Source organism: Schistocerca cancellata, chromosome 3, assembly GCF_023864275.1.
Source record: "Schistocerca cancellata isolate TAMUIC-IGC-003103 chromosome 3, iqSchCanc2.1, whole genome shotgun sequence".
Classification (NCBI taxonomy): domain Eukaryota; kingdom Metazoa; phylum Arthropoda; class Insecta; order Orthoptera; family Acrididae; genus Schistocerca; species Schistocerca cancellata.
Window position 1 is genome coordinate 626,279,658 of NC_064628.1, and position 20,573 is coordinate 626,300,230.

General features: G+C 41.6%; 1 protein-coding gene across 2 annotated transcripts in view; it reads left to right on the forward strand.

Moving 5' to 3' along the window:
* LOC126175546 (breast cancer anti-estrogen resistance protein 1) overlaps positions 1–20,573 on the forward strand; it is a 519,279-nt gene that overhangs the window by 494,577 nt on the left and 4,129 nt on the right. For both annotated transcript variants that reach the window (XM_049922390.1, XM_049922391.1), the window contains exons 6-7: positions 4,227–4,613; positions 17,115–17,421. In XM_049922390.1, the coding sequence (XP_049778347.1) occupies positions 4,227–4,613; positions 17,115–17,421 (694 nt within the window). The remainder of the gene's footprint in view (positions 1–4,226; positions 4,614–17,114; positions 17,422–20,573) is intronic.

The following is a 20,573-nucleotide window of genomic DNA, read 5'->3' on the forward strand; positions in this document are numbered from 1 at the left end:
CGAAACCGAAACTGATAAACCAAGGAAGTGACAACTCCTTTATAGGTTCATGTAAGACATTTTTAGCAAATCGCTCGGAAAGCTTGTAAACTGTGCGTTGTACAAAGATATAGTTGTATAGGGACCTGCAGTAGTATACGTGGATACTGTCTGAGAAATGGGAGTCGAAATAATAAATGAAAACATCGTGTGTGATATGAAACTTCCTGGCAGGTTAAAACTGTGTGCTGGACCGAGACTCGAACTCGGGACCTTTGCCTTTCGCGGGCAAGTGCTCTACCATCTGAGCTACCCAAGCACGACTCATGCCCCGTCCTCACAGCTTTACTTCCGCCAGCACCTAGTCTCCTAATTTCCATACTTCACAGAAGCTGAACTAGCACTCCTGGAAGAAAGGATTTAGCGGAGACATGGCTTAGCCACAGCCTGGGGGATATTTCCAGAATGAGATTTTCACTCTTCAGCGGAGTGCGCGGTGATATGAAACTTCCTGGCAGATTAAAACTGTGTGCCGGAACGAGACTCGAACTCGGGACCTTTGTGATGCTGATTTTTTACCGCATGACCAACGAACATTTAGTAGGCAATAAACTGTTTTCCTTTCATTATTTTGTGGGACTGTAAGATAAAGCTTAGAAAAGGTTCGAAATTATGTTTTAAGTTTGTTGGAAGTCGCTAAGCGTTCTCTTTCTCAAATACTGGGTAAACTCGTATATAGTCTAGGTAATTTGCGCGTCGTGAGTTATAATGCCTCAGTACTTATAGATGGTTTCCAACTTTAATACTTGGACTTAATGTGTTAAACTTTTAACACTTGATTACGATAGCACTTTAAATTTTTAAATTCGATCAATAATTATATGAAATACTGAAAATCAAATTTTTCGTGCCTCTAGGAGCCATTAGATACGCAACCAGCAACTGGGATGGGGTGACCAAGTGACCGTTTAGCCGTTTAGTTGTATAGTTTATTATCCATAGTTAGTTAGATACATGTTCCAATGATCGTTTGAACGATTCTTTTACCGATAAGATGTGGAACGAGCCAGTTTACAGGATATTTATACTTAATTAGTGATAACATTAATGAACACATTATGATTTTAGTCCTACTCGTGCAACTACACTTATTTCTTTTAACTGACTACCAGTTTTAAGTAGAGATTCATCAATGGAATAAGGGCTGTCCAGTTGATATGATTTTAAATTAAATTTAAAGCTTGCTATGCTACCTGTCAGACATTTTGTATTGCTGGGAAAACGATCAAATTATTTTGGTGCTGTGTACTGAAATACTTTCTGAGCCACTGACAGCTTTAACAAGGGATAATGAAGATCATTTACCGCTCTAGTGTTGTGCGGTATGTACATCACTGTTCTTCTCAAATTGTGATAGATCATTTATGACGAATTTCATTAGCGAATACACATATTGTGGTGGCGCAGTTAAAATGCCTAGCTCCTTGAAGGTGTACATAAATGGGTGAACACCGCATATTATTCTTACTGCTCGCTTTTGCGCAATCAATACTTTCTTTCTAAGTGATGAGTTGCCCCAGAAAATTATTCCATATGGCATTATTGGGTGGAAATATGCCAAATATGTTAGAAAGCTGATACGTCTGTTTCCAAGATTAGTAACTGAACATAATTGTTTGAGAAACTCGGTAATATGCTTCTTGCAGTTCAACTTTATAATATGTACACCCAAAAATTTGGACCACTCTGCACTATTTACTGAGTCCTGCTCATGTGCTGCTACATCTGCAGAGAGTTGTACGCAAGGAAGCAAGGGAGACGATGTTGTTATGTGTGGTGGGTATCCTCTTTCTACAACGCAAGTGCACATGTGGATTAATACGGTGCTTTATTTACATGAACTGAAAACATGTACTTAACTTGAATGGAGTCCATGTTTTGTGGTACAAGCTCATCGGTAATAGTCCTTTTGCCGACTGATGTAATGTCAAAATCTGTACTCTCGCCGTTACAAACTTTAGTTTCTCACTGCTGGTAAAGTACAATTGTGGTTGAGGTAAACTAATCCCGCTATAATAATAATAGTCTCTAATTTGATCACTATGTACCGTAGTAGCCTGTGTTGAACTAGATCCACTCTGTGAGTAAACTGACAGACGCCAAACTAGATGATTGAGGGAGGCCCTCCGGTCAGTGGCGGCCTAAATACATTGTGTTGAGTGGGCGTTGGCGGCATGTTGCTTGTAGGTGTGTCTCTGGTCTCTCTCGTGATAGGCACACTAGATCCAGCACCTACTAATCGATCTTCGCGCTTCATCTTTGCCGTCTGGTCTGCTGGCGACATCTTACGCCAGCATAACATCAGAGGTTGGTGTGACTATTTGTTGGTCAAAACTGAATGTAGTGTGATTTTTCAAAATTTAGGTGCAGTCCATTTAGAGAGAAGCAATTTCGTTTACCATCTCTTCTGTTGATGTCTCTCTAATTGGATTTATTATAATACTTATGTCACCTGCAGAAAGTATCAGTTTTGCTTGTTGAGTGTTAATTGGAGGTCATTGAAATAGGACTCGGCCCAAAATTGAACCCTGTGTGACAGCATTTGTGCTGTTTCCCGAGTCACTAAAACTTTCTACCTCTCCAACAGTGCCTGAATTATTCAACACACCCTTTGGCATTCTGTTCGTCAAGTGTGATTCGAATCAGTTGTGTGTAAAGCCATCAGTTCCATAAAACTTGAGTTTATCCGAGAGAGTATAATGATCTATAGAATCAGACGTATTGGAAAAATAAAAATACCAACTGTAGCTTGTACTATGTGATGAGTGAATGTCCAGATAGCATTCTCGGTCCAGAAATCCTACCGGAGGATGTTGTGTCCAAACGTCTCGCTTTCTCTCATTCTGTAGGTGAGTTATACAAGGGTATTTCGGAAAGTAAAGATACACCTTACGTCAGAGGAACAGAAGAGTTTTGGCGAGCAAGTTGGCAACACTAGTGTTAACCTTGAACTGTTAGCTTTCTCCTCGTGGTCGTTCGGCAGTTGGACGTTGCTTCTGGTTGGAGTACGTCGTGTTTAAAATGGCTGCGCCGATTCAGAATCCCGCCAAATGCGAAGTGCGCTCCGTCATACGTTTTCTTCATGCAAACGGTCAGCAACCAGTGGATATTCACAAATAAATTGTTTCTGTTTATGGGATCATTATGAATCGACAAAATGTAGCGAAATGGTGTCGTCATTTCTCTGAAGGTAGGACCGATGTTCATGACGAACAAAGAACAGGTCGGCCACCTGTGATCTCTGATGCCCTTCTTCGGAGAACGGAGGAAGCAATTCTTGCGAATAGACGTCTCACATTGAAAGAATTGCATCAGATCATAACGGACGTGTCAATGACAACTCTTTATGACGTGGTGACTGTCAAGTTAGGGTACAGGAAATTGTGTGCGCGCTGGGTTCCTAAACTGTTAACGGAAGAACACACAAAGAAAAGGATGGGCTTTGCACTCGACTTCCTCACACGCTATGCTGAAGCAGGTGATGAGTTCCTTGATCACAATGTGACAGCTGATGAGACGTGAGTTTATCCCATACACCTGAATCCAAGCAACAATCATGCAATGGCGCCATTCAAATTCACCAAAAGCCAAGAAATGCAAAACGTCGATTTCAGCGAAGAAAATCATGGCTTCTGTTTTTTGGGACAGACAAGGCATTCTTTGTTGGAATTTATGCCTCCTGGAACGACAATTAATGCTGCTGCATATTGCCAGACTTTGAAACGTCTTCGAATGGCAATTCAAAACAAACACTGGGGAATGCTGACAAGTGGAGTCCGATTGCTTCATGACAACGCTCGGCCTCACACGGCGCTCGTAAACAAAGCATTACTCAAACAATTGAAATGGGACGTATTGGACCATCCGCCATACAGCCCGGACCTTGCGCCCACAGACTTCCATGTCTTCCGTTGCCTGAAGTCACATCTTGTTGGAAAATCATTCCACGACGATGAAGAGATCAAAGATGAAGTTGATATGTGGTTCTGACAACAGGAGGCAACCTTCTATGACTCTGGGATACAAAAGCTTGTGCACCGACTTAACAAATGTTTGGATAATGGGGGTGATTATGTAGAAAAATAAGAAATAATCCAGTTAGTAAGATGTAACTGACGTTTTCTAAATAAATGTTCTATTTAAGGACTTTTCGAACTGCCCTCGTATAACAGTAGTAACGGTTGCAGCTGTACGACGTGCCGCCGGCGAGCAGCCCGCTGCCGCTGGAGCTGGGCTCTGCGCTGGACTCGCTGGAGCGGCTGCAGGCGGAGGCGGCGGGCGCGACGTCGCGCCTGCTGGGGCTGGCGGGCCCGCAGTGGCGGCGGCGCGACCGGCTGGAGGCGCGCCTCATGGACGTGCGGCTGGCGGCGGTGCGGCTGCGCTCGTCGCTGCACGACCTGGCCGACTTCTGCGAGGGCGCGCTGGGCAACGCGGCGCGCGCGCCCGACAAGGCGCTCGCCCCCAAGCTGCGGCCGCTGGCGCGCGCGCTGCGGGACGCCGACCGCCTCGTGCAGGACGCGGCCGCGCAGCTCGACGCCGCCAACTGGGACCTCGACCGCCTCGCCAGGGACCAGGTCGGCACTTGTCTGCTTAACTCCCGTCCACGCTCGGCCCAACTGCAGGCGCGTGATGCTCGGTCGTCTGCGATGTGCGACGACAGGGCGAATACATTTTACGGCGCATTTATTTATACACTACTGGCCATTAAAATTGCTACACCATGAAGAAATGCAGATGATAAACGGGTATTCATTGGACAAATATATTACACTAGAACTGACATGTGATTACATTTTCACGCAGTTTGGGTGCACAGATCCTGAGAAATCAGTACCCAGAACAACCACCTCTGGCCGTAATAACGGCCTCGATACGCCTGGGCAATGAGTCAAACAGAGCTCGGATGGCGTCTACAGGTACAGCTGCCCGTGCAGCTTCGATACAATACCGCAGTTCACCGAGAGTAGTGCTCAGCCACCATTGACCAGACGTTTTCAATTGGTGAGAGATTTGGAGAATGTGCTGGCCAGGGCAGCAGTCAAACATTTTCTGTATCCAGAAAGGCCCATGCAGGACCTGCAACATGCAGTCGTGCATTATCCTGCCGAAATGTAGGGTTTCGCAGGGATCGAATGAAGGGTAGAGCCACGGGTCGTAACACATCTGAAATGTAATGTCCACTGTTCAAAGTGCCGTCAATGCGAACGAGAGGTGACTGAGACTTGTAACCGATGGCACCCCGTACCATCACGTCAGGTGATACGCCAGTATGGCGATGAAGAATACACGCTTCCAATGTGCGTTCACTGCGGTGTCGCCAAACACGGATACAACCATCACGATGCTGTAAACAGCATCTGGATTCACCCGAAAAAATGACGTTTTGCCATTCGTGCACCCAGGTTCATCGTTGAGAACACCATCACAGGTGCTCCTGTCTGTGACCCAGCATCAAGGGTAACTGCAGCCGTGGTCTCCGAACTGATAGTCCGTGCTGCTGCAAATGTCGTCAAACTGTTCGTGCAGATGGTTGTTGTCTTGTAAACGTCCCCATCTGTTGACTCAGGGATCGAGACGTGGCTGCACAATCTGTTACAGCCGTGCGGATAAGATGCCTGTCATCTCGACTGCTAGTGATACGAGGCAGTTGGGATCCAGCATGGCGTTCTGTATTATCCTCCTGAACCCACCAATTCCATATTCTGCTAACAGTCATTGGATCTCCACCAACGTGAGCAGCAATGTCGCGACAGGATAAACTGCAATCGTGATAGGCTAATTCCGACCTTTATCAAAGTCGGAAACGTGATGGTACGCATTTCTCCTCCTTACACGAGGCATCACAACAACGTTTCACCAGGCAACCCCGGTCAACTGCTTTTTGTGTATGAGAAATCGGTTGGAAACTTTCCTCATGTCAGCACGTTGTAGGTGTCGCCACTGGTGCCAAGCTTGTGTGATTGCTCTGAAAAGCTAATCATTTGCATATCACAGCATCGTTTTCCTGTCAGTTAAATTTCGTGTCTGTAGCACGCCATCTTTGCGGTGTGGCAATTTTAATGGCCAGTAGTGTATTAGTGCAGTGTCTGTATAGTTACAGCAGTGTTTCTTCAGACATGCGTGCATGTCCAAAGGAACATCCTTTCTTTTTATTGTAACTTACGTAACCCATTACCTAGTAACAAAAGTGGGTGCTACTGTCTAGACATTACTACTGACTTACAATAACAGTGATTTCTACATTTATAGTATACTTTTACAACAACATGTTACAAAAAAATTGCCCTCTTAGTCACTCCAGATATCAGGGAGCGTTGCCCGTCCCTACCGCGAGGAGGTGGGCCATCTACTACCTTAGAAAACCACTGCCATTTTACATTTATTTTTTTTCCCTCCACCACCCTTATTTAACACAAAGACTACTTTACAAAAGAATCTACTGCTACACAATGTGAAACTAAACTTGTGCTTCTGCGCTATATACACAAAAACTATTTTACAAGGAATCTACTGCTACGAATGTGGATCTGAACTTGCGCTTCTGTGCTAACATAAACCAAAAAATTTTTACAAACAAAATCAGAAAACATGGAGAAAATCAATGTATACCAAGTATTTACAATTTGTACAATTACAGTTTGCAATTTATACATTTCAGTGTCTGGTCGAGTTTGTGTCTTGATCGGGTTTGAGTTTGGACTGCAAGAAGGCAACCCTTCCATTGGAATCCCCCCTTGGGGCAGCACTCGTGCCTATGTTTCCATAGATCAGGAAGCCCCTCGATCATCTTCTTTCTTGCCCTCTTTGTGGTCCCCAGACCATGTAGGTCCCCCATTGGAGATAGGAAGGCAGGCACCCTAGCCAACGGCAATCCAGAGGGCGACGAGAACCTGCCATTCTGCTCTCCATGGGGATGTAACTGTTGGTTTTTGCCACTGATAATGCACAATACTCCTCAGTCAGTCCTGAGGAGTACGGCTTTTCTCTAGTAATTCAGTAGTTTTATTCAAATATTTATTTTAAAAACTGTGAGACTTGATCAACCAGATTTTGTAGTGTGCTGTAAGTTTCAGAGTTTCTTAATGCTTCCATTATTTGTGTATTTTGTAGTTCTTGCCTTGCCTCAAAGGCAACCGGCTTTAACTCTGGGCATTCCAGGACAATATGCTCAGGCATCCCTACAGGGGCACCACAGACACATTCAGGCGTAGGACGGCTCCCTATCCTATGGAAATATGTAGGGTAGGGACCGTGTCCTGTTAAAAAATGAACAATACCTGGTGTTGGTATAAAATGTCCAAAGGAACAGATACTACAGAAGATCGCATATTGCGAATACAGTTATGCAACAGCTATACAATTTACCAGGAACACATGAAAATTTGTCCGGACCAGGACTCGAGCCTGGGTTTTGCCACTTGTTGTGGGCAGTCACCTCAACCTCTTCAGCTATCCGAGTGCACAGTTTTCAGGGCAAGGTGAAGGCAAGATGATGAGTAAACTAAATGCAGGACATATCAAAAAGAATCATCAAATTTTAAAAAATTATAACTATTTCAGATATGTGCATGAACAATGTAATGTTGGAAAGAGCAAACTCTCGAGTTTTACACGGTTCCCGCTAGGTAGCAGCAGTGTGCGTCCACTCCAGTTCTAGTAAAAATGGTGTTGGAACAACAGAAAGTGTTTTGTGCTCTACCCTTTGTGCAGTTTGGGTTGGTAATAACTGTTCAGCGTGACTTTCGTACTACGTATGGTGTGGATCCTCCTACAGCACAGAGCATTAGACGATGGCACAAACAATTCCAAGAAACTGGTTGTCTGTGTAAAGACAAATTGCCTGGCCATCCCTGAGTGTCTGAGACAGACATCAAGTGCATTGGCCATAGTTTCACAAGAAGTCCGCAGAAATCCGTTTGCCATGCAGCTCAAACATGACCCCTGTGTCCATCTGGGTGTGTTGCGCCGACGTTTACACATGAAACCATACAAAATTCACTACTGCAAGCTCTTCATGAAGGTAACAAACAACACATGTTGAGTTCTGTAATTATGCTCTTGGCAAGATGAAGGATGACAGTTTTCTGCCACACTCAGCGTTTAGTGACAAGGCAACATGCCATTTAAATTGAAAGGCGCCATCATAATGTGAGGATATGGGGTACAGAACAACCACATGAAGTTGTACAACAAGAGAGACACTCTCCAAAATTTAATGTGTTTTGTGCAGTTTCACGGGAAAGGGTTTGTGGTCCATTTTTCTTTGACGAGAGCTTGTTACAGGAAGGCCATATCTCGATATGTTTCAGAACTTTCTTTTCACACAGTTGGAGACTGATTTAAATGACTTCATTTACCAACAGGATGGGGCACCATCACACTGGCATCTGGAAGTACAGGAATTTTTAAATCAAAGGATTACTGAACAGTGGATCAGTCATACTGGACCAAACAATTCAGCCTTACATTACTGGCTTCCAAGGTCACCACATCTGACTGTATGTGATTGTTTCTTGTGGGAGTTTATAAAAGACTCTGTTTATGTGCCTTTGTTACCAACAACAACGAATGAACTGAGATGTCACATAACAGCAGTTGTGGAAGCTGCAACTCAAGACATGCTCGCTACAATATGGGAACAATATCAATACTGCATTGACATAAGCCATGCATCTCAAGGGAGATTACTGAACCCCTATGAAAAGGTATCAAAAAAATGTTGTGAGGTTCTCGATCATCAAAAAACAAAATTCCTTGTATATGTTTATTAGTTTCAGAAATATAGACTTGCCAAATCAATGATGCTTTTTGATACACCCTGTATATCTTTCCCTGTGCACAGACCACAAATTGTGTGAACACTATCAGATGTACACACTGGGACATGAAGATCTGGTCAGTCACAGAAACTTGCTCAGACAGCAGAAGTGGTTAAGGTGACTGCTCATGACAGGCAAACAAATTTTGTTTGTTTCTGGTAAACTGCATAGCTATTGTGTAACTGTATTCTCGATTTCAAAATTTATTTATATAGCATATGGCATCAAACATGAGGATTGCACAGATTCATCATCAGTGATTACGTCCAAAACTTATGGTATATATAGGACTTGGCAGAAATGAGTCACATAAGTGGGGGCTGCAGATGGCCAATCATTTGGAGAAAATAGCATTTTTGGCATGATTCGGGTGACGGATGTGCCATGTATGTTGGCATAGCTTCCCAGCAATGGTTGGCGTTGTGAAAAGAATGCACAGCACTAATCCGCAGGTCATGGTATCGTGACCCTATGCAGAAATTTTTTTTTTATTTTCAGGTTTTACATTACTTAAACTGCTAATAAACCGAATTATGTTCATCATATTGTGTTTATCAATATTTTCATGAAAGACGTGAGAAGGGAAGGGAAAGAAAAATTTGTTATTACAATTAAATTTTTGTGAAAGGATTGTAAGGCACACACTAGAACTTTGTATACAAAGTTAGATTCTCTTATTATTTCACAATTGATGATTTATACATGCTAGATTGATGGTCATCATAAACACAGTCTAGCAGCAATTCTCTTAGCATTTTCCACACATTACAAACACTGCATTTTTATAGTGATATTGATGTGTTAAAGTTTCTATAGTAAAACAGTATTCTCACTGTGTTTTTATGCTATTCCTGAAAAATTCACATTATTCAATCAACAGCTAGCAAGGGAATGAGCTCTGTAGCTTTAATTGGCCTTGACCCCAATGGCCAGGCTATTTTACCCACACCAGGGATCTATCGTTAAAGTGCAGCTACCGGAGGCTATTCAGAGGTCAAAATGAAACCAATGGAATACCAAGTCATGTATGCATTAATTAAAATTACTTTTTGGAAAGTTACTTGCAAAGTCCTCGAGATGCTGTAAGTACAATCCTTTCTTGTAAATTTATTTTGCAACCTCAGATTTTCTTTTGCCTTTCATTTTCATACCATTTATGAAAATATTAATAAATGAAATATATTGAGTATTATTTCGGTTTATTTGCAGTGCAAATAAGGTAAAAATTGAAAATAATAAATTACCACCATTCTGTACTCTTTCTGGTGCACCAACTGCTGCTTGGGAACTGCACTTCACGGATACCAAAACTGCTGTTTTTCCTAGCATTTGGTCATGTGGAGCTCCCTCTTCTGTCGCTTTCATTTCTGGCCAAGCCCTGCATATACCATAAATTATGATGAAATTGGTGATGAAGAGTAGGCATGATTCCCTTGTAAGTACATTTCACTGTTGAATCACATTACACTATTTCTCAACACTTAAGACATAATAACAAACTTACATCCTATATGCTCTGTTGTTGCATTCTTCACTAAAGAGTTCCAGAGTCTGCCTCATTGTGCAGCAGTGGGACTGGTGAGGGCAGCATTCCTCTTTTAAATAAGTGAATATGCACATCTTCCATGTCCTGTTCTCTGTGGGTTGAGCATATCTTGCGGGGTTGATCGAACCCAGGGGCTTCCTCAATAACACGAGCCAACAACTGGCATGTTGTTGAGGTATGTTGGAGCCATTTCCTACCCCAGGAACTGGTGATTGTTAATCCCAGTGAGACTATTTGCAAGTGCAAGAGGAGGATACCTTGAACAAATAGATTCTGAAATCAGGAAAATCAGAACGCAATTAAAGTCCAGGGCTTCCTTGAATCTGGTTGTAGTCCCTGATCAAGGCTTCTTTCCATTGCAGATATTGGGGTGATATGTGACATAGGATGGGCAGCCATATAGTGGAAGTAGATGTAATTGTTCCCAAAATGATATCCATAGTATTAATAAGCTGGACATTAATTAGCTGGACATTAATTTTGTTTACATGAGCACTGTGTGATCATGCCAGTGCACAGTACTCTGCCGCAGAGTACACTGAGCTGAGTGCAGAAGTCTGCAGAGTTGTTGCTGATTATCCCTGTGTGGTTCCAAAAAGTTTTTGAATGAGATTATTTCTTGTCCTCAGTTTGGTGGCAGTTTTTGTGAGGTATGATTTAAAAGACAGAATTCTGTGTAGTGTGACAGCCACATATATTGTCTCCTTATTGTGGCTAAGATGTTTGTCATTAGTATAGATATCCAGACTCTACTGGAGTGTCTGTTATTAAGATAGAAGCAATTCACTTCTGTCTTAGTGGCATTAAGTCTAACACTCAATTTTCAGAAGTATCCTGCCAGTACAGACTTTTCTTCCGAAGTTTCAAAACAAATGTTTCTTCTTTCTATAGCGCAATCTTCAGCATAACCAATTTTTTTACAGACTGTTTCTGGCTAAACAGCAGTGGGGCTAATACCAACCTTGAGGTAAGCCATTTTGGAGGAATTTCTGGTTACTGATTTTGTTTCCCATGATGATCTGGAATCCTCCCTTACCAATCAAGTTCTCAATAAGCTTTGTAACTTTTCTGGAATACAGTTATCTTCATTAGCTTATAGAACAGGTCTTTTCTCCAGATGGTATTGTAGGCTGCTGATAGATCAATGAAAGCCATGGATGTTTTCTTTTGAAAGCCCACTTTAGTATGTGAAATGAGAGCCAGGACTTAGTCAACATAGCTTCAATTGGGATGAAAGCCAGCCTGTTCTACCGGCACAGCCATGAGTATCATTTGACCAATCCTGTTAAGCAATACTAATTCTAGAAGTTTTTTACCACACTAAGCAGTGCAATGGGACAATAGCTTTGCAGAAGAACTTCAGGTTTACTGAACTTTGGGGTAACAATAATCTTGGCACAATTAAATAAGAAGTGGCGGAAACTGCTGATGATGACTGACTTGTATAGTGGCATGCATTGCCACGAAGAACTCTCACGGATACAGAAAGGCCACGAAACTGCAGTTTGTGCAGGCTCAACGATATTCCTCTAACACTCTACTAAGCTGCTCCAACACCACCTCACTGGGCACATGCATTATGGAGTACTCATTGACTCACTTGCAGGCAGGCACAACTATAGAATGGGCTAACCTCCAGGCAGCCTACCCTATTGCACACTTCCGCACTTGTGTAAACCACTTGCACACTACTGCCTGTGGATGCAAGGCGACGACAATAATGTCATAAAACTACAGGTGGTGGATATGTTGGGATGGGCACATTACAGCAAGGTCTTCAGTGCCCATATACACTACAGCCCTGCTGCCTGAATGTCCACTACTGCCCATGGGTGCTCAGCAGGCACTCAAGCAGGAGTAGCCATCCTAGATTATATTCAAAATCTCTCAACAGTGTCTCGTGAAGTGAGGGCATCTGACCCTGTAAATAGGTACATTAAGCTCGGCAGATGCGTTGGTGCTCTTCGAGAGGAGTATGCTATATACCGAGTTTGTCTCTCTCATCATCATCGTATAACAAAAACATAACGGTACACTATACACTGATCAGCCAGAACATTATGACCACCTACCCAATAGCCTGTATGTTCACCTTTGGCATGGAGAACACTGGCAGTGCACTGTGGCATGGAAGCATTGGGGTCTTGTTAGGTCACTGGAGGGAGCTGGCACCACATTTGCACACACAAGTCATCTAATTTTGATAAATTCTGGGGATGGGGTGATGAGCTCCTGTGCCGCGTTCAATCAAATCCCCAAAGTATTCATATTTGGTGAGTTGGGAGGCCAGCACATCAATTAAAACTCGCTACTGTGTTACTTGAACAACTCCATTACTCTCCTGGCCTTGGGACATGGCACATTATCTTTTTGAAAAACACCACTGCCTTCAGGAAACATGATTGTCATGAAGGAGTGTATATGGTCCACAACCAGTATACGACACTCCTTGGCCAATGCCTTGGACAGGCTCCACTGGACCCATGGATCCATGGATGTCCAAGTCAATGTTCCCCAGAGCATAATGGAGCTGCTGCCAGCTTGTCTCCATCCCACAGTACAGGTGTCAAGGAGCTGTTCCCCTGTAAGATGGTGGATTCACACCCTCCCATCAGCATGATAAAGAAAGTATCGGGATTCATCACACCAAGCAATGCTCTGCCATTGTGCCAACATCCAGTGCCAATGGTTACATGCCCACTTCAGTCATATGTGCCAATGTCGTGGTGTTAACATTGGCACATGCATGGGTTGTCAGCTGCAGAGGCCCATCATTAGGGGTGTTCAGTTCACTGTGTGTTCAGACATGCTTGTACATTGGCCAGCATTAAAATCTGATGTTAGTTCCACCACAGTTTGCTTCCTGTCCTGTTTCACCAGACTGCCCAGGCTAGGACATGGGACATCGGTAATGAGGGGTGGATGCCCAATCTCATGATGTCTGGACATGGTTTCGCCTTGGTTTCAACACATGTTGAAGACACTGACCACAGAACTTCTTGAACACCTGTCTAGTCGTGCAGTTTCTGAAATACTTGCGCTGAGCCTCTGACCCCTAACAATCTGCCCTCACTCAACCTCAGATAGACACCGCACCTTCCCATTGAAAAAAACGGGCAGCATGCTCACTGATACTACATGCACTGTGCCTGTGTCTGACTTACAAGCATTCCTTGCCAAGAGATGCTGCTATTGCCACAACAGCTTTATATCAATAGCACGTCAGTGGTCATAAAGTTCTGGCTGATCAATCCATTACACTTGCCTACACTCCACAAATATACATATGACACAGCTCGAAAATATCTGCAAGGAAAGGGCCAATGTGTGCAGAGGAAGAATACCTTTCCCTCTGCCAGGTGGCTGAACCCACTCTGTGGGATATCCTAGCCAACAATGCCAATTGACATTTACATTTTTTTACTGTTGCTTACTCAGCTTTGCTGTGTTGATGCAGTGCTCTAGAATGGGATGTGATGTCAATGTCAAAATCAGTGTCAGTGTTTGCCATGAAGAAAGTTTTGGTGTTAAAATTGATGAGGCATCATCTGCTGATGTGAAATGTTGAACCTTTTTTTCTTTTTTTGCATGGCCCATCGCAAAAGTTCCATGAAGTCCTCATTATTTTTTCCATGGGCAATGTTCCAGAAAATGAGCCAGATATCGGAAAGGAAAAATGTTTTACATTTTACAATGTGCAATACCTGGACAAAGGAAAAGCTCACACAGTGCATAAATTGATGAAAGAACTTTCCTTAAATATCGTTTTGTTAGCAGTGAAAAACTCATCTCTACTGAAGGAGAAAAATACATTTGTTTTTTACTTTATTTGGCCTCTTGAAAGGAAATAAGCAAAAGTGTAATATAAAATGGCTCATTGTGTTGCCTTTTTAATATTATTTGATGCAGTTGTATGTATATATTTTCTCTTGCAAATAAATGTTGATCTTTTGAAATGTCTGGATAATACTTTTCCTCTTCTTTCACTTCTCATCAGTTTATCATATGAACTTTGTAATGAACATCAGTTGTGAAGTTTGTTTTGCCGAATAATAAACTTTATAATGGCTAATTTTTAATTCTGATACAATATTCTGAGTTTTTATGTAACAGATGTATCTCATAATCTCACTTTCAATGTTCTGTGCTGCGATAAGAGGGGAAAAATTGAGTTGATGTGTCCATTCTGTTGATGTCAAGTATGACCCAACCTTTATGCATTGGTGGTTTATCCAAACAGCATATTGAAAACTTCTCTTCAAATCTTCTGTGATGTCAAGTGATGTCACACTTATGGCTGTGCCCAGAAACTGCGCACTGTCAGCACTGAGCGGTGTGCAACACTAATTATGCAACATACTCATATACGGATGTACCTGGAAACATCAGTTGGTGGACTTAGATTAATTATGTGACCTGCTACATTTGTAAACTCATTCATAAGATGCTCAATCTGATCCACGAGACAGGGTTAAACTTCTCACTTCTTTAAAGTCAATAATTAAATCCCTTCACTGTGTAACTATTCTCAAGAAGATTCTGGGATCTGACTCCTGGACTGGAATATTTGTTGTTAATCCCCGCAATAACAAAGCAGGAATATGATTTAGAGTCATCAGGGAAAAGGCAACACAAAAAGACCACACTTAAATTTCCAAGGGAGTACAATTTATTGGTTTCAATTAAACATTTGCAAATCCATCTCATCCAGTAATCACCATCATCCTCCTAGCTGCTTGGCTCCACAATGTATTGTGAGGTCTGTGTCTATGGAGCAAGTGAACACTCACCAAATGGCAACACTGGAAATAACTCAATCAGAAATCTACACCTGGATGCAGGAACACTCTTTCAGATTATCTCAGTTTTCCGTACTGCAAGAACCAGCTTGACTGATTGAAAGGATCACCTTCTCTCAAATTCAAAAGTACAGCACAAAACATGACAGCCGCCCCAGAGGACACACAACTTCTACATTCTATGAGAAGTGACGGTGAACTCCCAATTTTGCAAGCTGCAAAAGCATTCCATAAAATTATTTTATATCCAGGCCTTTCTGCCAAAAAGCCTCAGGAACTGAATACAACTATTTCATTTGGCTATTTACTGCTCCTCCTAACAACACGTCCCTGGAAATTGCTGCTTCCTGCCCAAATTATTCAAAGTCTCTTTCCAAGAGCTGCTGGAAACAACCTAACACAGTGGAAAGTTGCCAGCCTTTAAGCCAGCCAAGTACACTGTGACCTCAACCTGTGCAGAAGAATAAGAGAAAAACCAGCCCATCATCCCCAGGCTGAACAAAAAACCACTTTTTAGATTGGCACATACTAATCCACTCTCCACTGCATGGTGATGCACTCTTAGTTTGCTGCCGTGTGCATTCTTCTCAGCAATGGACAACTGCAGGTGCAGTGAGCCTTGTGCAGTCTGGAGCATTACAGTGACACTACCCAGTTTACTGAGGGGGGAATTAATCTTTAGCAGTTTTTAACTGTAAATAATAACACTGTTTAGGATTTTGTGTGTATGTTTATGTATTATTTTTAAAGCACTGGAAATAATAGACAAATGACATAAAATTAAATGTATTTTGGAATTTTTATCTATTTGTAATTGACATACAAGTCTTACATACATGTTTTATTCCATTCTAATCTGTTGTGCATTATTACAAATCTGCATCACAATATCGTCAACAGAGATTGTTTGTTTTACATTGTAAACAAAGCTCAACCAAGGTTTGACTGTAAGTAATCCACTCTTCTTTTCTAGCCCTAACATGATTAGAGCAAACTAGAGCTTTTGAAACTGCTAGCTCTTCTTACACTACTGCCAAATCACCTCAGAGTTTCAAGATAAGTTGCTCTTTATCTAGTACTGTGTAATGGTACTGATAGTCATGGCATTTTCAGAACTGAATCACATCATTCCTCCTGTAAGTTCTACTAGAACATCCTATATGAGGACAATGTTAACATTCCTCACACTGATTGCCATTTCTGACAATTTTGTGGCACTGTGCACACTTGTCCATTTTGATAGTCAAGACATTCTGGTAAAAAGCATATTCAATTGTCAAAACCTAATAATTTTTAAATCAGAGTTTTTGATAAAATAGTTCAGGAATGAGGATTATTTAGTGACAATTGCAGAATATAATTTAAATTTAGCTTTTGAGCCTAAAATTTTGTTTAGTAAAAATAAGCTTCAAATCTGCAGTTGACATATCTTTCATTGATTAAATATATTTCTTGAATTTATGAAGACTAATGATTGTTACTTCATGGATAACCCTTACAACAGTTTGTCAACCAGTTCTTAGATTTCACATGCCTTTGTGCCACCATGCTACTTCTCTCCTCCCTCTATGTTCATAATATTCACCTCCACATATAAATGACTACTTGATACTGGGTGTGGCTTCGTTAGGGCGAGTGACCAATATTCTGATGAATATTGTTCATACATTCTAAGGGCTAAATACACTGTTATGATGACACTGTGCATGATAACTGTGATTTAAACTTTGATGAGTATTGCATGAAAAGTGATAAAATAAGGAAGGTTGCCAGCTTTGCAAAAATTACTATTTATGAACACTATAACTTATAAAAAGCATTGAAATTTAGCCTTTAAAACACATTATGTTTCTGTTTTCTTGAGATGCTGAACTTTTGTGATAGAGTGCTTACGTCTATTTGTGCCCTCAGGGTGAAGAGAACTGCCGCACACCGGATGCTCTGGACCAGCTGGTTGCATGTGCGCGTGCTCTCACAGAGGATGTGCGCCAAGCTGCCTCCTTCATCCAGGGCAACTCAACGTTACTATTCAAGCGTGCTGCTTCACCTCCACCGCCAAGCAGTGGTTCTGATTGGCTGGAGGACTATGACTATGTCAACCTAGAGTCACGAGAAAGTGTTGCACGGCAAGATGCAGAGATCCTCGACTCCCTGCCAGCTGAGTTGCGTAAATCGTATGATGCTCTTGTCAAGGAGGCAGAGTCTGCTGCTGTCATAGGTGAGTCACTAGCATTGCAACAAAAAAGCTAGTAGCAAATAGAACTATTTAAGTGAAATAAACAGCGTTCCTTGTGTGTGTGTGTGTGTGTGTGTGTGTGTGTGTGTGTGTGTGTGCGCGCGCGCGCTTGCATGCATAATTAAATGTATTTTTTAATTTTTATCTATTTCTAATTGACATACAAGTCTTACACACACACACACACACACACACACACACACACACACACACACACACACACACACACACACACACACACACACACACACACACAACCCCCCCACCCCCACCCTCTCTCTCTCTCTCTCTCTCCTCCTCCTCCTCTTGCCCTGGGAAATGTGATATCAGTCTTTAAAAAAGAGCTGAATTTTTCACTTATAAACTTGTTCATATAGTGTTGGGTGAAGCCAGCTGAGATGTTCCTTCCCTCATTCTTCATGATGTCATAGTGTTGCAAAAAGTATCCTATGTGTTTATGGCCAGAATCTATGCACTCATAGTGATGTGTGTTGTGCAGGCCAAAATTATGCCACATATTACGCTACCAATACTTATTAGAAAAGCAAATGTTTACTGATGGACTTGGATCAATTCTTGGCTATGATACTCTCATAAATTGGTCTTAGTAAGGCTTACTAGCCTCACTAACACCAGTGAAGCAAGATTAAAATATTCACTACTCTAACATCAGTGACAACTACTGTGTGGAAATCGAATTGTACACAGAAACATATTATTGCCAGGTATGTCTCTTCAGTCAACACCACTTCCAGCTAACCAACAGCACCATAGTTTACAAAGAAGACCTCTCTACCAATCATATGCACATGCATTAACCCATAATTCTATTCTAAAAATCATAAATAAGTGATTCGCATTTCTTGCCCTTACATGGGAAACACACTTGTAAAGTCTTTAACCTATTTGTATTGGAAGAAAAAGTTTGTTAATCTCTGTGTTTCTAACTATAGAAACATGGAATACTCTTGAACATCGCCTCCACTCTAGAAAGACCAGGATTCTACCTTCTGCACCCAGGAGGATGGCCACCTGACTCCCAAATTTAGATTTCCAAGCACGTACTGAAATTTGTTAAACACATATCTTTCAGCCAATCTGACCTGAGGTATCATTGTCATTGGTCATCCTCTGTCTTTCACTAATAGCACTTAATTGGTAAATTTTGTCCTTTGGCACAGATTTCTGCACTATTATTACTTAATGTCACTAGGAGATTACCTGATTTCACTGGAAAGTCTGACTTAAGTGAGTCTAGCAGACTCTGACCATAATATTCAGTATGCATTGTGAATCTCCTGGATAAATCACATTATGTGGAGTCACAAATAACTCTGTCTGAGGTGCTACCAAAAAGTTCCCAAAATACACCAGTAAATAACATTGCATTTTACCCAGCTGTTGTTCACCAGTCACCTTCAAAGCCACACACACTGCTCCCAGTGGTTTTTCATGAACTGAACACTCTCTGGAATGCACTGTTTGTGAGACAATTTATCACCACTTGCAGTTCTGCATGAATCTCCTCAACTGTGTGAAATCTTCAGCCTTTAAACTTGAGTTTCAATCTGGGGAACAAGCAAAAGTAGCTCGGCTCAAGGTCAGCTGAATATGATGGATGAGGAACAATGGTAATTTTTTTTTTTTGCCAGGAATGCCTGGAAGATCAACGCATTGTGTGACCTTGCATTTTCTTGATGGAGGAATCAGTCACATGTGTGCCACTCTTCTGCACGTTTTCATCACACATCCTTCCTTATGTACCTCGGAACATGTTAGAACACGGCATTGACAGATTGAAAAGGAGGGATGAACTCCTTATCGACAATGCCTTCCATGCTGAAGAAACATATGAGCATGGATTTCACATTATTCTTCATTTGCTGGACTTTCTTGGGATGGGGTGATCATGAACCTTCCCATTGTGACAACAGTTGTTTGTCTTCTGGATCACACACATAAACCAAGCGTTCATCAGCAGTTCACTTTCATGCCTTTCTTGAAGTTCTCTGCATAATCACACACATTGTTGTTTCTGCTCTCTGTGAGAATTTTCAGCACAAATTTTTCCTGCAATCCATTGCATGTGCAGTTTGTTGGACACAATCCTCTGAGGAGTCCCATAAGGCAGCCCCACAAGTTGCGTATGTCCTGGACAGTCTGCCTATCATCTTATAGCACCATATTATGATCAGCAGTGACACTGTCAGAATTAATGCCAGTTAACAGCCATCCTGAATAGGGAACATTGTCAAATGATGTTATGCCATCTAGAAAACATTTAAGACAGTGATAAGTTTGACTGTGACCCAAGGTATCTTCCCCAAATACTTGCTTTAAACATGTTTTGTGTTACTGAAATGGTTTCTCAGAGTTTGAAACAAAAGTTTATGCACATATATTGCTCCCAGACATCTTCTGTCATTAATTTTGCAAGAAACAAAACACACAACAATGGAGAAATGAACATAACAGCGAAACATGGCTACCTAGCATAAAGCCTCTTGCAGTGCTGACCCACAAAGAATATATGAGGTATCTATTTGGGGCGTTATGTCATATTAGCTAGATTTTACAAACTATGCATACATTCTGGGAACTTTTGGGTAGCACCTCATATCAGGTTTCGTTATTATACAAAAGGGAAATTCCGCTAACCAACAGAGTGGCATTCTGTTGACATAACATTGGCAGTACAGCAAACTATTTCATTGTTTCACATTGTTGAAACATCATTTAGTTTCCAAAACATTGTTCTTTGAGTAAAAGGTAGCTGAGGATTTACAGAAGCAATGGTGGACTATGAAATTTTGTGTGGAAATAACAAAAACATGTACAGAAATATTTGAAATGTCAAAAAAAAAACTTATAGTTTAGGTTGTACAACTAGTTAAAAATGGCTCAACAATGACTGCTAATTGAAGAAGATGGTTCTCAACAAGGCAGGTTTGTCATCTCATCTGGTAGAATTAACATTCAGGAAATCAAAGATCTGTTGTGTGACAATAGGTTTCTGCCAGGGAACTTCCAGAAGAGGTTGGAATTTCAATTTTTGAATCACAAGTTTTTAACTAAAAAATTGAACATGCATAAAGCTATATCTGAGTTTGTTCTTCATTTGAAATGAAGAGCAG